This window comes from Brienomyrus brachyistius, chromosome 11 (assembly GCF_023856365.1).
Source record: "Brienomyrus brachyistius isolate T26 chromosome 11, BBRACH_0.4, whole genome shotgun sequence".
Classification (NCBI taxonomy): Eukaryota; Metazoa; Chordata; class Actinopteri; order Osteoglossiformes; family Mormyridae; genus Brienomyrus; species Brienomyrus brachyistius.
In genome coordinates, this window is record NC_064543.1 from 9494045 (window position 1) to 9518296 (window position 24252).

A 24252-nucleotide genomic window follows, 5' to 3' on the forward strand; every position below is an offset into this window, starting at 1 on the left:
CCTCTCTCAGTGCTCACAGGGGAGACTAACCTCCTAGTTGCAGGTGACTGCCATCCGTCCATCACCTCCATCGCAGGACGGAGAAAATCCCACACAACCCTAACATCCATACGGCCATCACGATACAATTACATTAATGTGCCCGCAAACCCCCCAGCTCGCCACGCTAGGAATCTCCCCACGCCTTCTGTCTATTCATCATCGGCTGGGCTCAAAATTACGGACATGCGTTTTTATCAAGACAGACGACTCTAATTAAACGCAGCCCTGTGTTGTCAGACCATATGAAGTCTTTCCCCACAAAAACACTGATCACCACGAGCCGAATTATCTCTGAAGGGGAAGCACTAACACAATGCTGCAGTAAATTATAAAAGCTAAACAATACTTCAGGTCGCTCACATGAAAAATGGCCGACGTTTGGTAAAATAATTACATTTTCCTTATTCACAGTATTTGAAATCAAAGTTTAAGCTGTAATACACACGTCAATTTCACCTACAATACACACAACTTGCAGTACTGTACCATTTTATCATATTTCAATTTGTTCCACTCAGTTCTTCTGTAAACAAGAACCGGATGGCGGTTCCTTCCCAGATTGGTGTCCTGACATTTCCAAATGGCAGACCCAGTACAATTTGCATAAAGGCCAACGCCAAAATGCGCGGAAGACTCCGGCCCATTTGCCGCCCAATTGATTCACTTCCCAGTTCACCGTCACGGCAGAGTGTGAATGTGAATTCACCCGGAGACGCCACGTTGAGGATGGCAGGGAAGCTGGAGCAGTGCGTTCAGTCTTATTAAGCACATGACAGCATTGATGTTACATTACAAAGCGCACTACGCGAATCTCAGGGGACCGCCTAAGAACATAAGAGGGAAACGAGAGGCTGATGGAGGCTGCCGGGAAGCGAGTAACAGCCCAGACACATTCAGGGTGAATATGCTGTGCCATCAGAGGAGCAAACCTTGCTCTCAACTCATCTGTGACATTGAAACTAAGGGGCAGAGCCTGAGGTTTTTACAACAGATTTCAGGTCTGCTTTGGTCTCGATGGGACGCCCACCTGCCCTGGTGCTCAAGGAGTCTGAGGGTTGGGCTGCCCAAAGGCCATGGCAGATGTACCCCCAGCACGGGGCGGCACTGGGACAAACTGTCCTCTCCACCCATCTCTTTCCAACCCAACCCTCAGTAGCTCAACCTCTAACCCCCTCTAAATTGCACCCCTCCCCAGTGACCCAGATCACAGCTTCCCCGATGGGTGCCGCTCCAAAAATACCATCCGGTCCATCTAATTCAGATTCAGATCCTCACCAAGAGGCTGCGCAATTCATCTGAAATTGCGACGGCTCAATGTGCCTGTTCATTATTGGCCTCTTGATGCAGAGACTGGTCAAGAGGAGATACAAAAACACAGACACGCTGTTCACTGGACAATGGTTGTCAGGTGAAGGGCTTCTTCATTAGTGCTGTATGGTTTCCAGGAACTCACAGGCACGTTTAATTGCGAGGCTTTACCAAAACAAACCGCTCCTCTGTTTGTACTAGGGATAGCCAAACCTAATGTGGCTTCAAAAGTGGCGCGATTCAACTTACCGAGTCCATGAAAAAGCCGCTATTACCAGCAGCAAAGCAAAAGTATAAACTGGAGTAAATTAAAAACGCCACACACCATTTACAAGCAAGAAAATGGGGCAGATTTAATTTAAAAATTGGCACTCGTTCGTCATTTTTGCAGATAAAAGCTCATGAATGAAAAAATGAACGCTGGATCCCTGCCCAGCATCAAAATAAAAGAATTATGAGTAATGTCTGTCTCAATCACCAGGCTTGGCTTTAATAATGGAAATTAACGCAGCACCTGCAAGACGCTTTACACAACAGTGCAGAATAGATGCGGAGCGTAACCGACGCCTTTGCACCGTCTCATGTGAAGCCCATGTGTTCATTTGATCTAACAGAGACATCCCCCCCTTACCAGCTCTCATCCCAGATGACCCATGAAGAGGCCTTGACGTGTTCTCAAAGCGAGGCCTGCTTTTTTTTGCACCTTCAAAACACAATAAGAATAATAGCAGCTTCTCCCAATGAGGAGCATTTACACTCGGACGGCGAAACACGCCACGGAGTCCTTGGTGATGCGCGGACCTGGGGACGACGGCGCAGGACAGATGTAAACATGCACCGAGAAGCTGGCGGCCGCTTAGCAAACACGACGCCGACTGGTGAGTCAGAGCGACGGCGCAGCACCACAAACCCACTGGGTTCATCTAAGCCCGTCGTGAGTGACAGGGGAGGGTGGGTGAGGGATGGCCACATGTTATTGAAGGCTGCTGCACACTTCCTGACCCAGGGGACGGAGATCTCTTCTCCCCAATGCATTTAATTCTGTGCACAGAAATATTAATGGCAAGTCAATACTTCTACGCGCTCCATGCCTGCACTAACCAAAGGGGCCGTATTTAGCTGATTGCTGAACAAATTTGCTTGACCCCCCCACCCCCCAAGAGCCCCCCTCCCCTCCCCTTTGTCCCACACCAGCAATAAACCACGGTAAACATAGGTGCCTGGGGATGGTAATAACTCTGGGCTTTTCTAGCTGCATGTCCCTGCTCAGCATTGATTACTCTCTGTGTTGGCTTCACAACCATATATAAAAGAAAAACAATAGTACAGGCAGCATGGTAGGCTGCTGATTGCACTGAGGCGATTGCTGCGGTCTTGCACAGCAAATTTATGTTGTAAAAGTAAAAATGTGTCGGTCAGATCTGGGAGTGGGGGGGGGGGGCAGAGGTGCGCCTGTGCTCAGGTAACTTCTGCAAATAATGCAAATTATGTCATGCAAAATGATAAAACTTTATTAATATAAACCTGAACTATATACGTGTTGTAACGGATATATCTGAGTTTTTTAAAAGCAAACAGACACGTGGATATGCTCTTTATGCCCCCCCCATTCAGATGCATTCTGTGGTGCATGCGTCAGTCCCTATGATTTCAATGAGCATGAATCCATGCCGAGGAGGCGCATGGTGCTGGACAGGCTGCCCCTCTCAGACCATGTCTGCTCTCATCTTATTAAGGTGTAGGAACATGCTGTGTCTAAAAATCTCAGCTGCGCTGCCCGGCTCGGCCGTTGCATCGGAAGGGCCCGGGATGGCGAGCGTCCTGAGGATTCCATGGCAACGGGGGATGCAGATTCTGAAAATGAGCGATGACTCACCGCTGGAGCAGTCCAGTCCTCCCCAGCCGGGCTCACACTGGCAGGAGTCCGGGGACACGCAGCGGCCGTGGACGCATTCCTCAGTGCACAGGGCTGGGGGGAACAGGAAACATGGTCTGCACCACCTACACACCACCAAGCAAGCTGCCGCCCCCCCCACACCATACACACAAACCCAATGAGTCCCTTCCAGAGCCCGGCTGGGGACGCGCTCTTGCTGCATGCACAGATATGCGATGAGAGAGCGGTTTGCGTACAGCAACGTAAGGCACACCCGAGTGGATAAATTGACTCAGAGTTTGTCACAAAAATGCATCAAAGTGAAGGCAGGTGGCCACTCTGTCTGCAGCTCCGTCCATGTGTGAAGTCATTGGTAAATGACTCGTAACCATTAGGAACCAAGAGAAAGGCTTGGTGCAGCTTTGTTCGCAGAAGTTCACTACTCATCTTAAAAGGATTCAGTGACAGAAGACACTCCGTAAATGAGCTGTAAATGCCGGCTACCTTGACGACACCGGCCCAATCCAGAGAGGTAGCAGGGTCCAAATTACCTCAACGTTCTGTTAGGCCAGCGCATTTCTGAACGTGCTGATGCAGGACGGGCGGCAGATCCTTTCTGCTGTGATCGCCTGCAATGGCATCTTGGCGGTCTAATGTAGCGGCTGGGGGTGTCAAGGCGTTTACCGAGAGTGCGGATGTCCGGGGCACGCGGCGACCCATCGATTGGCTGCAGATTAGCATTCCTGGCACACTGCAGCTGTCGGGTTGAGGTTACAGTCTAGCTGGTAAGAAAGTTGACCTACACCCAGTCTTGCTACCATGGCAGTTTTCGTATAAGGGGACGATGTGAGAGAGAGAATGAAGTGGCCATTTAGCTGGAATTACACTGCGCTATCCAAGGTTAGCCGTCCAGCGGGGTCAAGAGAGACGCCGGCATCTTGGCGGCGGAGGCATGGCAGCGCAGAGGAGAGTTTCTCTGATCGGGATCAGCAGTGGCCCTCGATTGCTGCACAAGCAGGAAAAAGACTTGACAGAAATGCACATTCTGAATGTCCAGCAAATACCCTGCACACTTTGTCTCTATTATAAACCAATTAAAGGAAGGGAGCACCTTTGGTTTTATTCAAGCTACACATGTCAGCGGAGGGGGGAGGAATCTCATTCTTAGTCAGCTAATGAAAATGAAAACAAGATTAACTGTTTTTAATCTCTTTTAAATGTGAAGCCCTGATCTATTTCTCATGGTTAGGTCAGGTTGTCCCTCATTCATTACCGCATCCCCCTTAACTAAGTGTTAGGTCTAAAAGAGTCATCAGTCCTCTGCCCTTTTTGTTTAACTTTTGATCAACTATTCAGACATAATGGCCAGTTTTAAAAATGGCTGCACTTTGAACTTCGTTAAATACAGTATTTACTTTATTTACCTTTATTTAACTTTTTACAGGTTATCCCTACTTGCCTCTTAACCTTCACGACAACTTAACCTGGTCAATTAAGTCAATTAAGGCATGGGGATGAGCCAGTGAAGGAGGCGGGGCTTATAGTGAAGGCAACATGGCAGCCATTAAAGACAGGCGTGCTGTTTATTTTCTACTGCAGTGCTTCCCACCCCGGTCCTCAGGGAGCCCCAGACGGTCCATGTTTTCGCTCCCTCCCAGCTCCTTGCTCTGTTGGGTGGGGCCAGTGGACCCCCAGACGGTCCATGTTTTCGCTCCCTCCCAGCTCCTTGCTCTGTTGGGTGGGGCCAGTGGACCCCCAGACGGTCCATGTTTCCGCTCCCTCACAGCTCCTTGCTCTGTTGGGTGGGGCCAGTGGACCCCCAGATGGTCCATGTTTCTGCTCCCTCCCAGCTCCTTGCTCGGTTGGGTGGGGCCAGTGGACCCCCTGACGGTCCATGTTTTCGCTCCCTCCCAGCTCCTTGCTCTGTTGGGTGGGGCCAGTGGACCCTCAGATGGTCCATGTTTTCGCTCCCTCCCAGCTCCTTGCTCGGTTGGGTGGGGCCAGTGGACCCCCTGACGGTCCATGTTTTCGCTCCCTCCCAGCTCCTTGCTCGGTTGGGTGGGGCCAGTGGACCCCCTGACGGTCCATGTTTCCGCTCCCGGCTCCTTGCTCGGTTGGGTGGGGCCAGTCAGTGGCAGGTGGAGACTGGTGCAGGGCGTGCTTGAGAACAGCAGAGTCATTTTCCCTGGAAGGTGATCCGGCGACTGGGGCGGTGCATGGTCCCGCAGGAGGGGGGTTAGCAGTAAGCTGCCTGCGCGTCAGGGAGCCTGGGCCAGTTCGGCCTCGTGATTGATTAACGCTCAATCAGCCTTTGACTAGAACGGGGCAGCCGAGCCGAGTTGGAGGCAGTAAGGAAGGGTGATGCAAGAGACGGCCAGCGTCTGAGGGACACATCGCTGTTCAGAAAGGCCGGGAAAGGCGTCAGCGTTAGCGCAGGGAGCACGTTATTAAAGACGGGGCTTCACATCTGACAAAGCGTCTAATTCCCACTCTAATACATGCCACCTACTTACAGTGACGACCGCCAGGATACCTGGAGAGCGAGAATTGGGTGTGAAAGACAAAAGGAGGAAAGTCTTAATGCAATGATTAAGTTAAACTGATAAATTTTAGTTTCAATCAGCAATTCTGCATGAAAGGTATGAAGGAAGAGTTAGTCTGTCGCTGCTCTAATTTATATAAAAAGTGAAAATTGAATCATGAAAGGAACTAAAGAGCTACGAGGTATCAGATCCTGCGGCCGGAACTGGCTTGATAAAATAAAACGGCAGGGTGAGGTGCTGCATTTTAATTGAAATTCAGTCTGTACATCTCCCCTCTTAAATTAACAATTTATCTGTGAATTTTGTTCTGAAATAGAGTCTTTCATCTTGATAAAAGAATAATCTGAGTCATTACACTGAGGTGTTATCAGGAGAGGTAACAATAGGGCTAATTGGCGATTGTCACTCCACACCAACACGGCCAATGCTTCTCCCGGAAGTGGCAGAACTGCAGCCCCCCCCCCCCCCAAACCTCCCCCCCGATGAGAGTTCAGGCCCCTTCCCCAGGATCTTGGCAGCGGGAGTGATGCTGCACTGTCCTCTCAATAAAACATTACAGGCTCAGAGGTTGCAGCCAAATGCAGCCATACTGTATATATTGTTTTAGCGGGGATGTAAACAGAGATTCTCCAAGGTGCAGAAATGTGTGCGTTGGATCTATTTTTGGCTCTTGTTTATCAGGTTTTTCTCGGAGACGTGCTGGTGAATAGGGCTAACTGGCCTTCATTAAAAAATCAACAGGGAGATATTCAGTGAACCAATAGAATATAGGTTCCCTGACACTTCTACTAAATTCTTGAATCAACCTCGGGGTGGACTTATTGCAAAACTTTTTCTTTGAAGCTGCAAAAAAGTGACAACAAAGCAGAGGGGAAGAAATCAAAGGCAGCGAACCCTTTCAGGAAGTCTTATCTTCCCGCTCATTAAACCTCAAATGCGAAAAAGACTGTAGAATACTGAGCGGAACTTTACAAAATTTCGCAAGCGCATTTCCCGGGCATTACTGAACGGCACAGTCGCATTAAGGCTGCACGTGCCATCAGGAAGGTCTCAGAATTGCCCCGCCCAGACAATAAAAAGCGGTGGACATTATACCACGTCACCAAGAACAACAGGCGCCGATACAGTGTCTGAGCAGGAAAGAGGCAGTGTGGGAAGGTCACATTTAAAATGTGCTCCATCACAGATTGCTGAATGCATGTTCTAAGATACAGTTTGTAACATTTTCAGTGATTACACCAAGCTACCGTCGTGATCTAAATAGTTTGAGTTACATTGGATCACAAGCATTATCTGTCAAACACTTAACGTTTGACAGTAATTCATACATTAAGCATTTCCCTTTTACGGTTAATAAGACGTCAGCTCAATGCTGCTTAACGCGGAACCACCCAGAAGCATCAAACCGTGTCAAACCTTAGCACTACCTACTGGATGCTTGTTTGTTGGACACTATATAGCACATCAAGCAACTCTACAATATTTCCACATGGGGAGGAAACCTCTCAATAGGGAAATCACTGATTATCATTCAAGCAAGGTTTCGGCAATTTGCAAGCTTTTCACAAGACTGAGAACTTAGGAGCTTCCAGGTTGTTATGGTACTTTAAGAATCTCCTGTGTAGCAGTGGGGACAGTGTGGGCCTGACAGGCACATTTAATAGCCCAGGACCAGTTTGCAGGACCAGTTTGCAGGACCAGCATACAGGACCAGCGTACAGGACCAGCATACAGGATCAGTTTGCAGAACCAGTGTACATGAGCAGCTTACAGGACCAGCGTACAGGATTAGTTTGCAGGACCAGTGTACAGGATCAGTTTGCGGAACCAGTGTACAGGAGCAGCTTACAGGGCCAGTGTACAGGAGCCGCTTATAGGATCAGCGTACAGGAGCCGCTTATTGGACCAGCGTACAGGAGCTGCTTATAGGACCAGCGTACAGGAGCAGCATACAGGAGCCGCTTATAGGAGCAGCGTACAGGAGCAGCTTACAAGAGCAGCGTACAGGAGAAGTGTACTGGAGCTGCTTATAGAAGCAGTTATAGGACCAGCGTACAGCAGCCCCTTATCGGACAAGCGTACAGGAGCCGCGTACAGGAGCCACTTATAGGACCAGCATACAGGAGCCGCGTACAGGAGCAGCGTACAGGAGCCGCTTATAGGACCAGCTCACAGGAGCCGCGTACAGGAGCAGCGTACAGGAGTTGCTTATAGGACCAGCGTACAGGAGCTGCTTATAGGACCAGCGTACAGGAGCCGCGTACAGGAGCTGCTTATAGGACCAGCGTACAGGAGCAGTGAAACTACATGCTTTTCTCACGTGTTTCAAGGAACACGGTTTATTATGGACATTCAAACGTCAATGGATAAAATTTTGAATTCCATGAAAAAATGTGAAGTTGCCAGTAATCTCTTGAATAACTGACATTTTTTCTAAAAATAGCTGTATTTTGATTACAGTTTTTATGGTAATGGTCTGGATGGTCTGGAGCCTATCCCGGAAGCAATGGGCACGAGGCAGAGAATACAATTATTCATATTTTGTAATTTAATTATGTAACGCTGTTACATGTATTTCAGTCCATCCTATAGGCGACCTAGGCGGTCCCTAGGGCACCGACTTCTGAGGGGATGTGGGTTTGCCGGCCAATTTCACTTTATCTCGGCAAACCGGCAGTGATGCTCGCCTAGGGTGCTGCATCGGATAGGACCGGTACTGCTCCCCGACCCAGAGAACTGGTACCTGAGCACAACATTTCTGAATAAATGCATCTCGGCTACATTTGCTCTTATTCCAAACACAAAGACGCCTGGATTAATGAGCTCCGCAGCACATAAGTGAGTGAGCAGGACGTTTGTTATTAAGCAGGTAACTGTGCTGATGTCATCACAAATACTAAAAACATGGCCTTTAATTTGGTTTATTGTCTAGTGTAAAAGTCGCTCTGCAGCACCAAGCACTTGACAGAACTACGGGGTAAAAATATTGCTTGGAGGGCCTACAAACACGGAAAAAAATACTGTTAGAAGTCGTCGCTTTATCCCTGCATGCTAATTGTTGTTTGCGGTACAAATCTCTTAATCCTTGTGGCGAGCAGGGCCAGTTTAACAGGAAATTAACACTGCAGATACAGCAGCAGACAGGCAGCCCAGGGACCCTGCTTGCTCTTATCGGCTTGTTTGCTTCCCCGCACCTGAAAAGCAATTTTGCCTCTGGAAATTCAACACTCTCAGAGTTAAATTAAAACAGACACTTTCAAGTGTACCTTGCATGTTGCCCCCCTCCATTAAAACGTTTAGTCGGGGCTCTTTGAAAGCCTCTCGCCAAAGGGTTACTCCCGTGGCGCGATTTATTTTTCTATAAGCTGCTGAGTGCCTGCCCATATGTGACGCCATGGCAACCGCGGGTGCCAAGCCTCCGGGCCGCTGTAGCCGTCGTAACGTACGTCATGGTACTTTGGGTCAGTAACAGCGGCAGGACCAGAGAGTGTGCCGCTCGACAGAACATCGTTACATTCGCGTAGTGAGCGGGTACCCCGTGGCGTGCGCTTGGCCTCACCGTCTGAGCAATTATTCAGAGCAAATTAGAAGGACACAACCTACGTGCTACATACAAACAGAGCGGCGATGTTTGAGGAGCCCCGACAGTCTTGGGGGAGGGCGGGCAATATCACACCTTCTGAGGCACAATACTTAGAAAAAACATGCAGCCCTTAGGTCAGTGTAATCACCCATATTTAAAATGAATCTCGGCACAGCGGACGTCAGCTTGCGTTCCGGGGCAGTTTGGGGCCAGATGCTCCGTGGGCAACAAGCCATCAGCAGGGAAGTCAGGAAATCATGAGCAAGAGGAAGAAAAGGCGTGGCGGGGGGGGGGGGGGGGGTGCTGAGTCTGTGGAGGTCCGCTAATGCTTCTCACTTTGAAACAGATCTTTCAGGAAACGACAGCTGATGTGGAGAAACCTCTGCCTGCCTCCTGTCTCAGACCCCCCCGACTCCATCAATGTGTCAATGAAACACATGCTGTAACCACAGTGACGGGGGGGGACTGGGCGAGGGTAATTAATGCCAGAAGTTTACAGAAGAGAAATACACTTTTTTTTGTCCAAAGTCCCAGTCGTATTTATAGCATTTTGCATTGAATGACTGTGGCTGAAATCGTGCTTGTTGAGTGACCACCCCCCCCCCCCCCCTTCACGTTACGGTTAGGCCATCTGCCAGCGGTAACCAGGGGTAGCGTCGCTGCAGAAGTCAGCTCGGTTATGCAGACTACCTGCTCTATAAGTGCCAGTGAGAGACGTGTCAGGTGTCGGCAGGCTGCCAGAATCAGGAAGCACACAGCGCCTCCAATTGACGTTTACTGGCCTGCGGGGCTGCGCTGAAACCTGCGGCGTGTAGAGTGAGCGATCAGCATGGTGGGGCGTGTCCTGGCTCTCGCCTTCAAGACTCCCCAGACGTGCCAGTAGATTCGCTCGAAACTAAACTGCAAACAACTGAAACAGGATGGATTTCAGAGAAAATTATGCTTCTCTAATAAGAGAGTCTTCTGAATCTCCTTTTATTTAATTATACAGCTAAAGCTCGTCTGACGCTGAAGGGCACCGGGTCAGGGTACCTCTTGTGAATCTGCAATCCGCTGGTTGTGAGATTGGCCCCTTAAAGCACTCCATGCTAAGTAGTGATGTGCGCATTTTAACGGGCAATCAATCACATTTAATAGACGTCTGCTTTCCCGATTCTTCTTTTCATTTCGTCTCAGGTGAAATGTTTTACACACAGAAAGAAGCAGAAAGTTAGGCTGCAGAGATCCACCGCAGCAATGAAGCCAGGGCTGTCGAGCATTCCATTCATGGGGAGGGGCCACCAGCAGAAGCGCATTTGCTGCGATTAGATTGAACAGGAAGTTCAATAGAGTACCTCACTACCTGTTTATGAAGGTGGGGGGGCTTTGCAGAGAGGCACTGACACAGTGGAAGAAACACTTCAGAATGACGTCATTCTTTTAGAATAAGGACTTCAAATGCATTCGCAAAACAGTAAAAAAAAATAAAACACAAGATTGGAACCAGCACAATGAATGAAGGAGTCCTCGTTCTGCAATAGACACAAGCGGAGAGGCAGCAAGGGTAAGCTGAGACGGAGCCATTTAGGAAATTAGAAGCCATTTGTCATTGAGGGGAAACTTTCAATTATCCTGTGGTCAGAGCACTGCACAACAAAAGAGCTGCCTTGTGGCTGCGAAGGTCCTGAGGGTCCGTCTGAGCCCTGGCAGCCTGTCTCGTGATCAGAGAGCCTGCTTAAGAGCAGCCCGGGGGCTGCTGTCCTGCACAGGGTGGGTGGCGTATTCCACAGGACAACTGCAACACTAAATAGCATTATTTACCACCAAACCCTCGCACAACACAGGGTGTGCTTTTCCACTTGTGGTCTTGCCTTTCATTTACATTAAAGTGAGAGGTGTGGAAGCTGTTTGAAAAATAGATACTTAGAGTAAATACTGTTGTGCAGCTACACAGTTTACTGTTTATCTTTTATGTAGTTATTTATTTATGTAAATTTATAAACTTGTTTGCTTGATTCCAATTGGGACAGGAGAGCAGCTGTATAGAAATACCTTTAAATCTCGCTGAATATACTGATGTCCTATCTGGGGTGTCCCGGACTGCCTGGGGTAGGTTCCAGACCCCCCCGGAATGCTAAGCTGATATAATGTTTAAATGGTAACATTTTTTATATATCATTATGTTTATTACAGGGCCATAAGTTATATTACATTTCCAACAATTAGATGCAAGGTAAATTTCCAGATTGAAATTCATGTCACATAATTTCAGTTTATAGTAAAGAAAACAACTTTTTCTGTTGTTATTGAATTCTGGCGCATTTTATGAGCACTGTTATTCTGCAGCTAAAACAGATAACTGGGTCTCTCAGAGGTCATTAATTTCTCAGTGTATTATATGGCTTCAATTAAGCACCTCAGGCTGATGAACCAGCCGCACCTGACTGCTGGGGCCAGAAAAGGAATTAGAGTGAAAAATATCTCCAGAGCAGAATCTCGCAGCAGAATCGCGCCGCCAAAGCCTTTGTTGATCCCAGAGGCACAGTGAATAGTGAGAGGCGGAGGTCAGAACGGCCGAGCAAAGGTGCACGGGGGGCGACGCGACACGGACGGGGAAGGAGCCGACTCGCGGCCTTCGACAGCGAACAGCGGCATTTCTGCCGGGAAGGCACTTTTAACTCAGCGCTACCTCACAATCACTGGAATGGACTATTATCTACACGCACTGCGTGTCAAGATGTTACCATACTTCATATAAAGTCATTCTGGGTACATAAGTTTAACTGCATTTGTACAATTTCAAAAGGTGGGGGGGAGGGGGAGATAAAAAAAATGCAGAGTATAATCAATGGCAGTTCAGTTCTTCTCTAATGCATTTCAGCACCTCCCGTGGGCTCCGTGAAATTGCAGTTTACATCAGTGCCCTGACAAGAGGCTGTGGGAATATGTCTTTCAGAACAATATTTTAAAGTATTGTTAAATAACTAATGTATCTCGTCCCAAAGGGCCCGGCGTGTGAGGATTCAATTATTCACAATTACCGCGAACATTTAAGGGCTGCAGGTAGAACTTGTCACTCTGCTGACCTTCATAACACTTATTAACACACAGGGATGGCGTGACACCCCCTCCCCCCCCCCCCCCCCGCCCTGATTAAAGAAATCCCTCCTTATTTATTTTTTGCTGTGACCTTTCAGAGCTGCCTGTAACCTGAACCATAAATACTGTCTGACTTGGGGGGGGTGAAGAAAATGTCTCATGAATATCAGTGGGAAAAAGTACAGCTTTTAAGACTCAAAACAGTGGCAGAGGAAGGGGCCCGAAATCCTCTGGGGAGGACGGTTGGGAAGCCAAAGACTCTCGCTCTGTTTTACTTGTTTTCCAACTCCGATGGAGGAAAAGGCAGCTTGGCAGCGAGCGGAATGCGAATGAGCGGAGACGGCGGCGAGGACAGGACACTCACGGACACACAGGTCGCCGCTCTCGTAGTAGCCCGGGCAGCACTGAGACCGGCGCCGGTACATTGTCCTGACACCCCTCCGGTACGCAGTCTTATAGCTGATCCTGAAACACAGGCACACGTACGGCGAGAAGACAGTCATTTCAGCATGTAGGCATATGACCGCCTCCCTCTTCTCCTCCTCAGTCCTGGTAGCTGCTCTGACGTGTGTCTCACATGGGCTTTGGAACGAGACTTCCCAGGAACAAGGCCACATGTCCAAAGGCTGGGGCAGCTCCCAGTGCCCCCCAGGGCCCCTGAGATGATCAGCCCCCACAGATTAAGCCTGGAAGTCCTGTAACGCAGCCAAGAACCCCACACAGGAAAGCGGGAGGCTGGTGCCACCCCCTAATCGCCTATGCACTGCAATGCCGGGTCAATATAAAGCCATGAAAGAAGACACTGGAGGGCCGAATCTACAGACAATTGACAGTGCACACAAGAGACAGCAGAGAGTCAACAGACAGTGCACTCTATTGCGTTTTCTGCAGACCACCAACAGACAGTGCACTCTATTGCGTTTTCTGCAGACCACCAACAGACAGTGCACTCTATTGCGTTTTCTGCAGACCACCAACAGACAGTGCACTCTATTGCGTTTTCTGCAGACCACCAACAGACATTGCACTCTATTGCGTTTTCTGCAGACCACCAACAGACATTGCACTCTATTGCGTTTTCTGCAGACCACCAACAGACAGTGCACTCTATTGCGTTTTCTGCAGACCACCAACAGACATTGCACTCTATTGCGTTTTCTGCAGACCACCAACAGACATTGCACTCCATTGCATTTTCTGCAGACCATCAACAGACGAGGTCCTGCAGTTCCCGGTCAATACAGAGTCAACAGCCGAGGCAGGGCAATGCTGGGTCTGCAGAAAGTCAACAGACGGGCAGTGTGCCTGACCAACCAGCAGGTGGTCATACATTTCTCTGCATTTTCCTTTCAAGCATGAACTATGAATAGAATCAATAGAGAAGAATGCTTTGTCCTTCCACTAAGGACATTTACTGTTTTATATGGAATTTCATGGCAGTGACTCATGTCCAGCTCTTAGCTGGATCGTCGCCTATAAACCTTAATGCAGTGATTAAAGCTGATGCAGATGGCAGGATCCCCATGTCAACCTGGAAGCTGGAGGGGCGTTCTCTTCCGCGCCGATTCGACGCCACGCTGCGCTCTGTCGTGTCGCCGTCTCTTTAAACGTGCAGCTCACCTGTGCCTCGTGCATTTGAACCAGTTGAGAATGTCGGTGCATCTGGTGTAGTAGATCTGATCGAACGGGTGGGCGTAGGACTCCTGCACCGTCACCGCGTAGCTGATGGGGGGGACGCAGAAGAGAGAGGTGGAGGGCTTACCGAGACACAACCCTCACCCCCACCCAGCCATGAGGAACCAAACAAAATACAACTTTTATGTTTTTGACTGTAGCCACAGATCTTTATAAAATTGAGGCTATCCTTGTGGGGACCGAAAAAATGTCCCCACATAAGACAAGCTTTTGTCACATTGTAAGGAAATCTGGTCTGCACAATGTAATGATTACAAAAATGTGAGGGTGACACACATGTAGGGTATACCTATCCTTATGGGGACCGCTCATTCATTTCTATGGGAAAAATGCTAACACTAACTATGACAACCTTAACCCCCACCCTGCCCTAATCATAACCATAAGTACCCAAGCAAAATGCAAGAGTTTTTGCATTTTTAGTTTTTTCATAGCAGTCACTGATTTTTATAAAATAGAGTTTTCCCTTATGGGGACCAGGAAACCGGTTCCCATAAGAGAAAAATAAACGGATATTTATCACATTATGGGGACATTGTGTTTAGTTCAGGTCCAGGAACACTGTGTCCCCATAAGCATAGGTATACCCGCTCACACACACACACACACACACACACACACCTGTATGCCAGTATATTTTGCTAAATCAGAGTACTAATGGAGATGCTTTACCTGTGCCTGGCCTAATTAACAAAGTGGCTTAGGAGGGGTCTATCGCATTCCTGCACGTTCTGACCGCTGTTTCTGCCACACTGGCGGTCAAAGACATGGACGCTATGCCATCGGATTAAACTAATGACCCAGCAGACTCAAGAATACTGAAATGAGTGAAAGGACTTGTGAATTAGCCTCCTACTGGCCTTCCTGGGAACAGTGAGCCCATCAGGACTCGCATTCACACAGCCCAGAGCACTCTCACTAACTCACTCACTCACTCACTCACACTCTCTCTCTCTCTCTCTCTCTCTCTCTCTCATACACAAAAGTAAGGCAGTCGCACTGCGGAGATGTGTAATTTACTAATCATTCTCAGGATCTCTCAGTTCTCACATCCATCCCTATAGGAAACAATCCATATATCGGATCCATCTTAAACATACCATTAAAGCATTTTACATGGCGACTTGGCTATCATTTCCACGTGGTTTCTGTAAGTACGCCTCTGAACACAACAGAATGACCCCAGCGATAATGAGTGTGCTGACTGATAGCAGTGTTGGTGCTGAGGAATGCAGTGCCCCAGGAGGCTCCTTCTTGGGGAATAGCTCTACCCTGCAAGCCAGGCATTGTGCTTGGGCAGAAGGGAAGCTCTCGCTACTCAGCGCGGGGCTAACAGAGATGCACAGTTCAGGTCCAGAGAGTACAAATCCAGACCAAGAATTTGCTTCAGCCAACCAGCCGAGTTCCCTGTGATTGTGACTCGTTATACTCAACTGGTGTGGTAGAAAAATTATAAATCAACCTCTCTGATAACACGGAGAGTCACCTAGAACGAAAGCCTAGACCTCTCAGTTTGGTGAGTAAAGAAAATCTCTTTTATTCCAGCATTCCAGCAAATCGCTCCCGTCACACTCTGGCACTTGGCACCAGGTCACCCGGAGCACACAGAGCAACCAGTAAACCATAACTCCCAATTCCCAATAAGGACTTCTAAATCCTGATTGGTCACAAAACACCAACAAACCGAGCTCAAACGTATAACAAACACAATTCTCATGCTCTATTGGTTCACCTTGGTAGAAACAAAACCTTGGTTTAGCTTTGTACTTTCTGGACCTGAGCTTTCTGTTGCCCCCCCCCCCCTCACTTCTCTTGCACTTTTGTACACAGACATGCACATCTGCACCACTCACACAGTCTTATCTTATTGTTTTTTGTCTTACAGTTTTTTTTTGGTATTTTATATTTGGGATACATTTTATTACAGTCCTGCATACTTAGATATATTACACCTAGTATAATTTATTCCTTGTCTATACAGCACAGTCTGTAGAATCTGCCAGAACAAGCATTTTGCATGAGTACGACCACAGGCGACCAATACAGAACTGGGAACTGTACTGCGTGACGCTCATTGGCTTTGGGGACCTGGGAGGGGCACAGAGGGCAACATGGAGGAGGAGCCAGAAAGCTGAGTGACTCATGCGCTGCCCTTGCTGCACGCTGCATGCAAGAATCGCATTAGGGGCAGTGTGGAAGGAATGCGAAGCAGAACACATTTAAACAGACTTATTTTTCAACACCCCCCCTTTAATTTAACAGATACTGGGCATTCCCCACCTTGCTCTGGGGGGTGAGGTGAGGAATGAGGCAAAATGACTGAACCTTACTCACATGGGGGGCGTTCATAGGAACAGTCCATTCATTTCTATGGGAATAACCCTAACTACTATCCAGCCCCACCCTTAACCATAAGTAACCAAACATAATACAAGACAGGCACAGATTTTGATAAAACTGAGTTTCCCCTTGTGGGGACTGAAAAAAAAATGTCCCCCACAACATCAATACTTTTACCCCTCAATGTCACATATACATAACTCTCCCCCCTCCCCCCAACACAGACACACACGGACCACAGAGAGAGAGACTGGCAGCAGCTAACCTCTCCCAGTGACTGCAGACGTTGGGGTCATCGGGATTGAGACCCCACAAGCTGCCGGTAATCCCCAGGAGGAGCAGCAGCCTGAGCGTCAGCGCACACCCCTGTCCGGGCTCCATTCTGTGAAGGGAAAAACACCACAGTCACTGCCTTAGGGACTGGCCCTGCAGCCGGACCCCACAGCTGTCCGTCTCTCCTCGCCTCGCTGCAGCTGACGGACCTTACGCTGCTGTACTCAATCTCTGCTACCATAAAGGACTCGCTCCCCACTATCGGAGGTACCACTATTGTTCCAACTTTTCATTTGAATAGGAGAAGGCACACAGCTATTCCCAAAGCAATAGCACTGCTATTTTTGACAGTCAGTGATTCTAAATATGATCTTATGTCTTGGTTATCAAAATCTAAGTGCCTGGATAGGTATTCAATTACAAAAGATAAAGAAGCAATCAAGCCAATTACGCCACCAAGGAATTGGGCGAACATTCGCCCATGAAGACAGGCGCCAACGGAAGGCAGGCTGACACTGCCGGGGTGAAGGACCCAAATTAAGAAAGAGCATTTTTAATATCGGCTGCCAGGAAGAGGTGTGATTTGACAGTGACACAGGACTTCAGGGGGGATCGTCGATTTTTAAAAATGATTATTTTTCTAAAAGTTGTCAGGGTATTTCATTAGACGCGTGGCAGCCGTGACGCGTGCGTGTATGATGAACGGGCGCGTGACGGTGACAGACCCGGAGTGCACCATGTCGCCACGTCCACAAGCCACAGGGAGGGTGGTGGGTGATACGTGAGGGTCACGTTAATTTGATGAGAATGCTCATGGCGGCAATCCGTGGGAGATGAACTGTGTGGCGGGGGCCTGGGCGCCGAGCGCGCGCCAACTAAGCGGGTTGGGTTTGTTAGGTGTTAAAAAAAATACTGTTGACAGCAACTTCTCCCAGTAAGTGTGTTCCTGATGGATGCACAAAGCACCTGGCCCACAGCAGCCCTGAGGACTGACACACCTGCTGCACAGCAAAGCCGTTCCTGCACTCTCTTAAAGACACACACACACGCACACAGACACACACATGCACACACCCTCCTCCCAAGGCACCGCGACGCTGCACAGGCTTCTTGGGAGACCAGCACGTCATAATGCGTGTGCCCTGCGCTTTCCAGCCTGTCCGGCTGCAGTGAGCGACACGTCGCTAGTCACACAGCGAGAGGAAATCAGCGGCAGCTTCGCTTGTCACGAGTAGTTTCATGGTGGCGGGAGACACATCTAAACTCATCTCCTTAGCCGACGGATAATCCTCATGCAGATGCTAACAGTAATGGAGTTTCCACTTGCTGGACCAAAATCCTGTTCCATTCATTCGTTTTCTAGCTGCTGATCCTGATCAGGGTCACGGGGGGGTCACAGGGCCTGGAGCCTATCCCAGAAAGCATGCGCACAAGGCCGGGGCGCATCCCACCCGTGACGTCCAAGGCTGACACCGATTCCAGTGAACATTCACTAAAGAACAAAGACTACAAACATTGTGGCACGAAAAATATGGCCAGATGGTACAGAAGACCAGACAAGATGGCTGACCCTTCCATACCTGGTTCACCGTGCTTCACCCCTTATTCCTCGAAGAGGACCGCTCCAACAAGAAGATGAAGATCTGGAGACAGAAGGACTCGAACCTGGACACTGTCAGGTCCAGGAAGCCTCGTGGGACTCCTGCTGGGTTTGGAGACGGTGTGAGAGAGGGGGAGCCACATGAGTGCAGATCAGGAAGAATAATGCGGGGGGGGTGAGGGGGTGCCAGGGGACTTGATGGACACACACACATTCATCAACAAAGGAAAGGAAATCAATAAGGCGGAGGCACAGTTCATACTTTTATGGTATTTACACTTTTGCAGTCCCCCATATAAAAAAGATCGTGTCAGTATGGACATGATTAAAACATCTGCCAAAAAATGTCGCTTTAAAAGCAGCATCTTGAGACCCTGCAATCAAAAGTTAATGATTAATAACATGGAAAGAACAATTTTAAACACTATTTTATCTTTTTTACACCCTCAGCTGCTGCTGCTGAATGCTTTTATAAATTCATTTATTACCTCTGAAACTTACAGTGCTACAAGAACATTGCATCGTATAACAATATGCATGAATCAACATGGTGTATAATTTACAGAACTTGATTATGTACGGCGTGATTTGTGATTGTTGCTGCGGTTACAAATTGCCTTTTATCTCAAAAGTAAAACTAGCATAAACGTAGAGAAATCGCAGAATGCAGAATTTTAAATGTAATTGATAATAGATTTAATTGTAATTACTTTTTGAACTTACAGTCGTAATCACTCAATAGGCAGTCGTCTCTTGGAAAACGATGCTGTGGGAGTGTTTTAATTAGGTATCAAGTAGCATTCCGATTTCCCAAGTAATGATTATTTATTCAAGCGGTCGAGTGAATTAAAGGTCTTACACACAAAAAATGAGGCCCTGCAATGTCATTTAGCTTCATTAAATTAAATTACGTTCCTTTTCTATCAGATTCCAATCTGGTATCCTGTCCTTCGATTTAAGCCCTAACTTACAAATGGAAGTGAAATTTAATTATCACCAGTAATGCCGGCATTTATGATTCAAGTCTCTGAAAAGCACATTATCTGACAAAAATGGAAACGATCAATAAAAAATGTAAGATGCGCACCTACGTTGAGATGACGTGAGGACGGTCTGTTAGGTGGGGAACCACCTTAAACTGCCTTTCGCTTGAGAGCCTTTAGCGTTTCCATCGAAATTTCCCTGTTATACCCGCTCAGCCCGAAAACACACACCCTGCATGCAGGAGTCACGCCACCGCCCAGAGTCACCCTGCATGCAGGAGTCACGCCACCGGCCAGAGTCACCCTGCATGCAGGAGTCACGCCACCGGCCAGAGACAACCCTGCATGCAGGAGTCACGCCACTGGCCAGAGTCACCCTGCATGCAGGAGTCATGCCCCGGCCGGAGACAACCCTGCATGCAGGAGTCACACCCCGGCCGGAGACAACCTGCATGCAAGAGTCACGCCACCGTCCAGAGTCACCCTGCATGCAGGAGTCATGCCCCAGCCAGAGACAACCCTGCATGCAAGAGTCACACCCCGGCCGGAGACAACCCTGCATGCAAGAGTCACACCCTGTACGGAGACAACCTGCATGCAAGAGTCATGCCCCGGCCGGCGACAACCTGCATGCAGGAGTCACGCCACCGGCCAGAGTCACCCTGCATGCAGGAGTCATGCCATCGGCAGGAGTCAATCCTACATGCAGGAGTCATGCCGCTTGCGCGAGTCACACTGCACACAGGAGTCACGCCACTGCCAGGAGTCAAGTCACCCACAGGAGTCACACCGCCCGCAGCCATGAGAGGGGCCTTTCCATTATTCCGCGCAACATATGCAAGTCAGCTACGTGTTTCTCGGCAGTCAGCCGCACGGACTGCTTTGCATGAAGATGAATAACCTGAATCAAACAATCCCCCCACCCCCCCCCCCGCCAACACCACCTCCACCGTCCAGAAATACATAATTCATTAGCTGCTCCCTTCAGAGGTGTCCCTGACGTGTTGGTCTAGCTAGCCAAGATCAGAAAGACATAGGCGCATAAAAGAGATGTTGCATTGCAGTACTGTATTAAAAATGGGCTTTGTGCCTCTGACAAACACCCTTGTCTTTAAGACCTACATAAACAACTGGATTTAACGCCAGCATTATTTTCCAGAATTACTTCTTAATCACCTCATTCAAATGTAATACTGACTGTCTCTTGCCTGACACAGGCCCTGTACCACTACAAAGTGCCGTGCGACAGCTAAATTGGTGAATATAAACCATAAACTTGTGTTTTGGAAAATGACAGACCATGCACCTGGAATGTGAGACCGTCTCCAAGTGATATTTACTTTTGCCAATAACTAAGACTGGCTGGAATATTTTGTGAATCTGTGCTCTGCTTGTCCCCTTGCTTACAGTGACTGTCACTGTGCTGCAGCTTAATTCCCGGTTCGGGCTCACTGCCCCCCGTGGCGGGGCTCTGCTGTGTCAGTCTGTCTGATTATGGCACTTTGCTCAGTTTTCTTCTGTCGTCTGACTCTCTCTTTACTTGACTAATGCACTCAGATCAGCGCCTCTTAACGTTCAACTGTTTGTTGTGGTATCAGGGTTAAATGGTAATTAACAGATTCATTTAAAACCTGTTTTTAGTGAGAAACAACATACGAGTATGTATTACAAAACGGTCTACCATTGACATTTCTTGATTCCGGGATCCTTTAATCTGCCTTTACGCTGAAAAATGACTTATTTTGGTTTATTTGCGAATGCTCAGCAAAATTTCTGTAATGAAAGGTCACCGGGCTCCACTGATGACGGCTTGAATTTGCCGTCCCAAAAGGCCGATGAACAAGAAAACGACAGAATAAGGGCGGGAGTGGGGGGGGGCCTGTGAGCCAGAATGGGGCTGGGGGGGGCAGGCGCTCTGCTTTGGTTACCGGATTACAGTCTCAGATTGCCGTGCAGGTAATGAAGCTAACAGGCAGCGTTTATGCAGCATCCAGGCCTCCAGTAAATGAAGTCCAGTGTTTCTAAATGCAATTCTGGGTAAGGAATGTTGGTTGTCAAATATTGCTGAATTCAGAGCTGTTCAGTACCTTTAGAGCGTCTTAAATTGAGAAGAAAAATGTTCCCCCCCTTCAGTACTAAATATTCCATTACCCATTAACTAGGATTTTAATAATTAAATCAAATTAAATTACACATGTATTAACTTATGCATGTTTTAAAAAAACATAAAATACTGAACATAAGTTGCTGTTTTAATCATAGTGTTCATTTGCATATGCAAATTTTCTCAAAGAAATATTGAAATCACATTGAAAAGGAGGCATCATACATTTTAAACCCCAGCATAATAAACTTATAAAAACCAAGCTATATGAACATTCAGCTTGCAGACAAACATACTGGCGCACATCCATGACAGAAGGTCTTCTTTCCCCTGATTTCTTTACATTCATCTTTGCATTATGTTTTTATGTAGATGTTACTTCAGGAAAAATTAGTTCTTTTTTTGGGTTTATTTCAGCAGTAATCATTGTGCTTGTGGGTGGATCAGCTATTTTCAGCTAAGATAATTACCACGGCAAATTAATCTGTTCTGCTACAGGTGGATCTACCTTCTTCTCAGCGATCACGGCCGTGCCAGTTGAATCTGCTCCCTACCAGATGAATCCACTATTTTCAGCAGAGATCATCACCATCCCAAGTGAATCTGGTCCATTACCAGGTGGAGAGTCTCGTTGGCAGTGAAGGTCACCCCTCCAGGTGGAGCGTCTCGTTGGCAGTGAAGGTCACCCCTCCAGGTGGAGCGTCTCGTTGGCAGTGAAGGTCACCCTTCCAGGTGGAGCGACTCGTTGGCAATGAAGGTCACCCTTCCAGGTAGAGCGTCTCGTTGGCAGTGAAGGTCACCCTTCCAGGTAGAGCGTCTCGTTGGCAGTGAAGGTCACCCTTCCAGGTGGAGCGTCTCGTTGGCAGTGAAGGTCACCCTTCCAGGTGGAGCGTCTCGTTGGCAGTGAAGGTCACCCTTCCAGGTGGAGCGTCTCGTTGGCAGTGAAGGTCACCCTTCCAGGTGGAGCGTCTCGTTGGCAGTGAAGGTCACCCTTCCAGGTGGAGCGTCTCGTTGGCAGTGAAGGTCACCCTTCCAGGTGGAGCGTCTCGTTGGCAGTGAAGGTCACCCTTCCAGGTGGAGCGTCTCGTTGGCAGTGAAGGTCACCCTTCCAGGTAGAGCGTCTCGTTGGCAGTGAAGGTCACCCTTCCAGGTGGAGCGTCTCGTTGGCAGTGAAGGTCACCCTTCCAGGTAGAGCGACTCGTTGGCAATGAAGGTCACCCTTCCAGGTAGAGCGTCTCGTTGGCAGTGAAGGTCACCCTTCCAGGTAGAGCGTCTCGTTGGCAGTGAAGGTCACCCTTCCAGGTGGAGCATCTCGTTGGCAGTGAAGGTCACCCTTCCAGGTGGAGCGTCTCGTTGGCAGTGAAGGTCACCCTTCCAGGTGGAGCGTCTCGTTGGCAGTGAAGGTCACCCTTCCAGGTGGAGCGTCTCGTTGGCAGTGAAGGTCACCCTTCCAGGTGGAGCGTCTCGTTGGCAGTGAAGGTCACCCTTCCAGGTGGAGCGTCTCGTTGGCAGTGAAGGTCACCCTTCCAGGTGGAGCGTCTCGTTGGCAGTGAAGGTCACCCTTCCAGGTGGAGCGTCTCGTTGGCAGTGAAGGTCACCCTTCCAGGTGGAGCGTCTCGTTGGCAGTGAAGGTCACCCTTCCAGGTAGAGTGTCTCGTTGGCAGTGAAGGTCACCCTTCCAGGTGGAGCGTCTCGTTGGCAGTGAAGGTCACCCTTCCAGGTAGAGCGTCTCGTTGGCAGTGAAGGTCACCTTCATCTTCCTTACAGTGATTCTTACTAATGCAAGGGTCAAATCCATTTTCATCCAATAAAAGAACCTCTCATTTACGGTTATGGTGACTAACTGCTACACCATCTGATTTATGCATAAACACAATAATATCAGCTTATAAAAGTAAAGTGATATTCCTTAAGCTTCTCAAACGTCGTGAGTGGCCCCTGCAGACAAGGATTTATGGAATATCTGCCCTAGAAAGGGACACAAGGACGCAGCAGAACCACAAGCCACGTGTGAACTCCCTACTTCTCAGATAGCGTGTGACCCCCTGCTGCCCTCATGACTATGGAGAAGCACCTTGGACGTGTTATTTGAAGCTCAGCACCATTATGCAGGTGATTCCCCTGGACATTCTGCAGGAAAAGGCTCTCTGGTCTGCGTTACTGCCACTGATGAGCCATGAGCTACAGCTGTTTTGAAGTTTAACAGAACGTCACCCCTCTTTAATTCTTACACTTTTTACCAAAGAAATGTCATATTTAATTCCAGTTCGCTTTTGGATCATGACTTTGAACCTTTCATTTGAATAGCGAAGGTCCTCCAGAGAGCTACTTTTGGACTAAAGCGACCAAAGTGTACAAGGTGATGCCTGGGAAAAAAAAAACATTTTAATTAAAATTCAGAAATGTCACTGAAGCTGATGGATTACAGACCTCAGTTTTGAGTTAATTTTCATTTTAAGAAAAAATATGGACAACAACTGAATACTGGAAAAATCTTAGAATTTCAGGTTTCAGAAGATTATAACAAGGACTTAACGAGATATTGTAATGAGATCCAGGTCAGGCGTATGACCCGACAGTCCTGGAATTTTAAATTAACATTCCAGAAAAGCCTCACATCCATCCATCCATCGCTGCTTATCCGGTACGGGTCACAGAGATTTTATCCCAGGATGGGATTGCAGTCCATCACAGGGCTCCCTTTCACACATCAGTACACTTTGGGCTATTTAGAGCCACCAGTTAACTACAAGTTCTGGATACTAATGGGACTGGAAGCCCAACACTGGAGGTGTGAGTCTATGATGCCAAACGCTAAAGCCAACCA

General features: G+C 48.3%; 1 protein-coding gene across 7 annotated transcripts in view; it reads right to left on the bottom strand.

The window, feature by feature from the left end:
- The window catches only part of megf11 (multiple EGF-like-domains 11), an 89505-nt gene that overhangs the window by 43529 nt on the left and 21724 nt on the right, over window positions 1-24252 (bottom strand). For 5 of the 7 annotated variants that reach the window (XM_049030940.1, XM_049030941.1, XM_049030937.1 and 2 more), the window contains exons 2-6: window positions 18319-18443; window positions 16731-16847; window positions 14051-14152; window positions 12795-12895; window positions 3227-3319 (exon numbers count right to left, since the gene is read on the bottom strand). In XM_049030940.1, the coding sequence (XP_048886897.1) occupies window positions 3227-3319; window positions 12795-12895; window positions 14051-14152; window positions 16731-16846 (412 nt within the window). In that variant the 5' untranslated portion in view covers window position 16847; window positions 18319-18443. The remainder of the gene's footprint in view (window positions 1-3226; window positions 3320-12794; window positions 12896-14050; window positions 14153-16730; window positions 16848-18318; window positions 18444-24252) is intronic. The other 2 variants (XM_049030935.1, XM_049030936.1) reach the window with 2 other exon arrangements.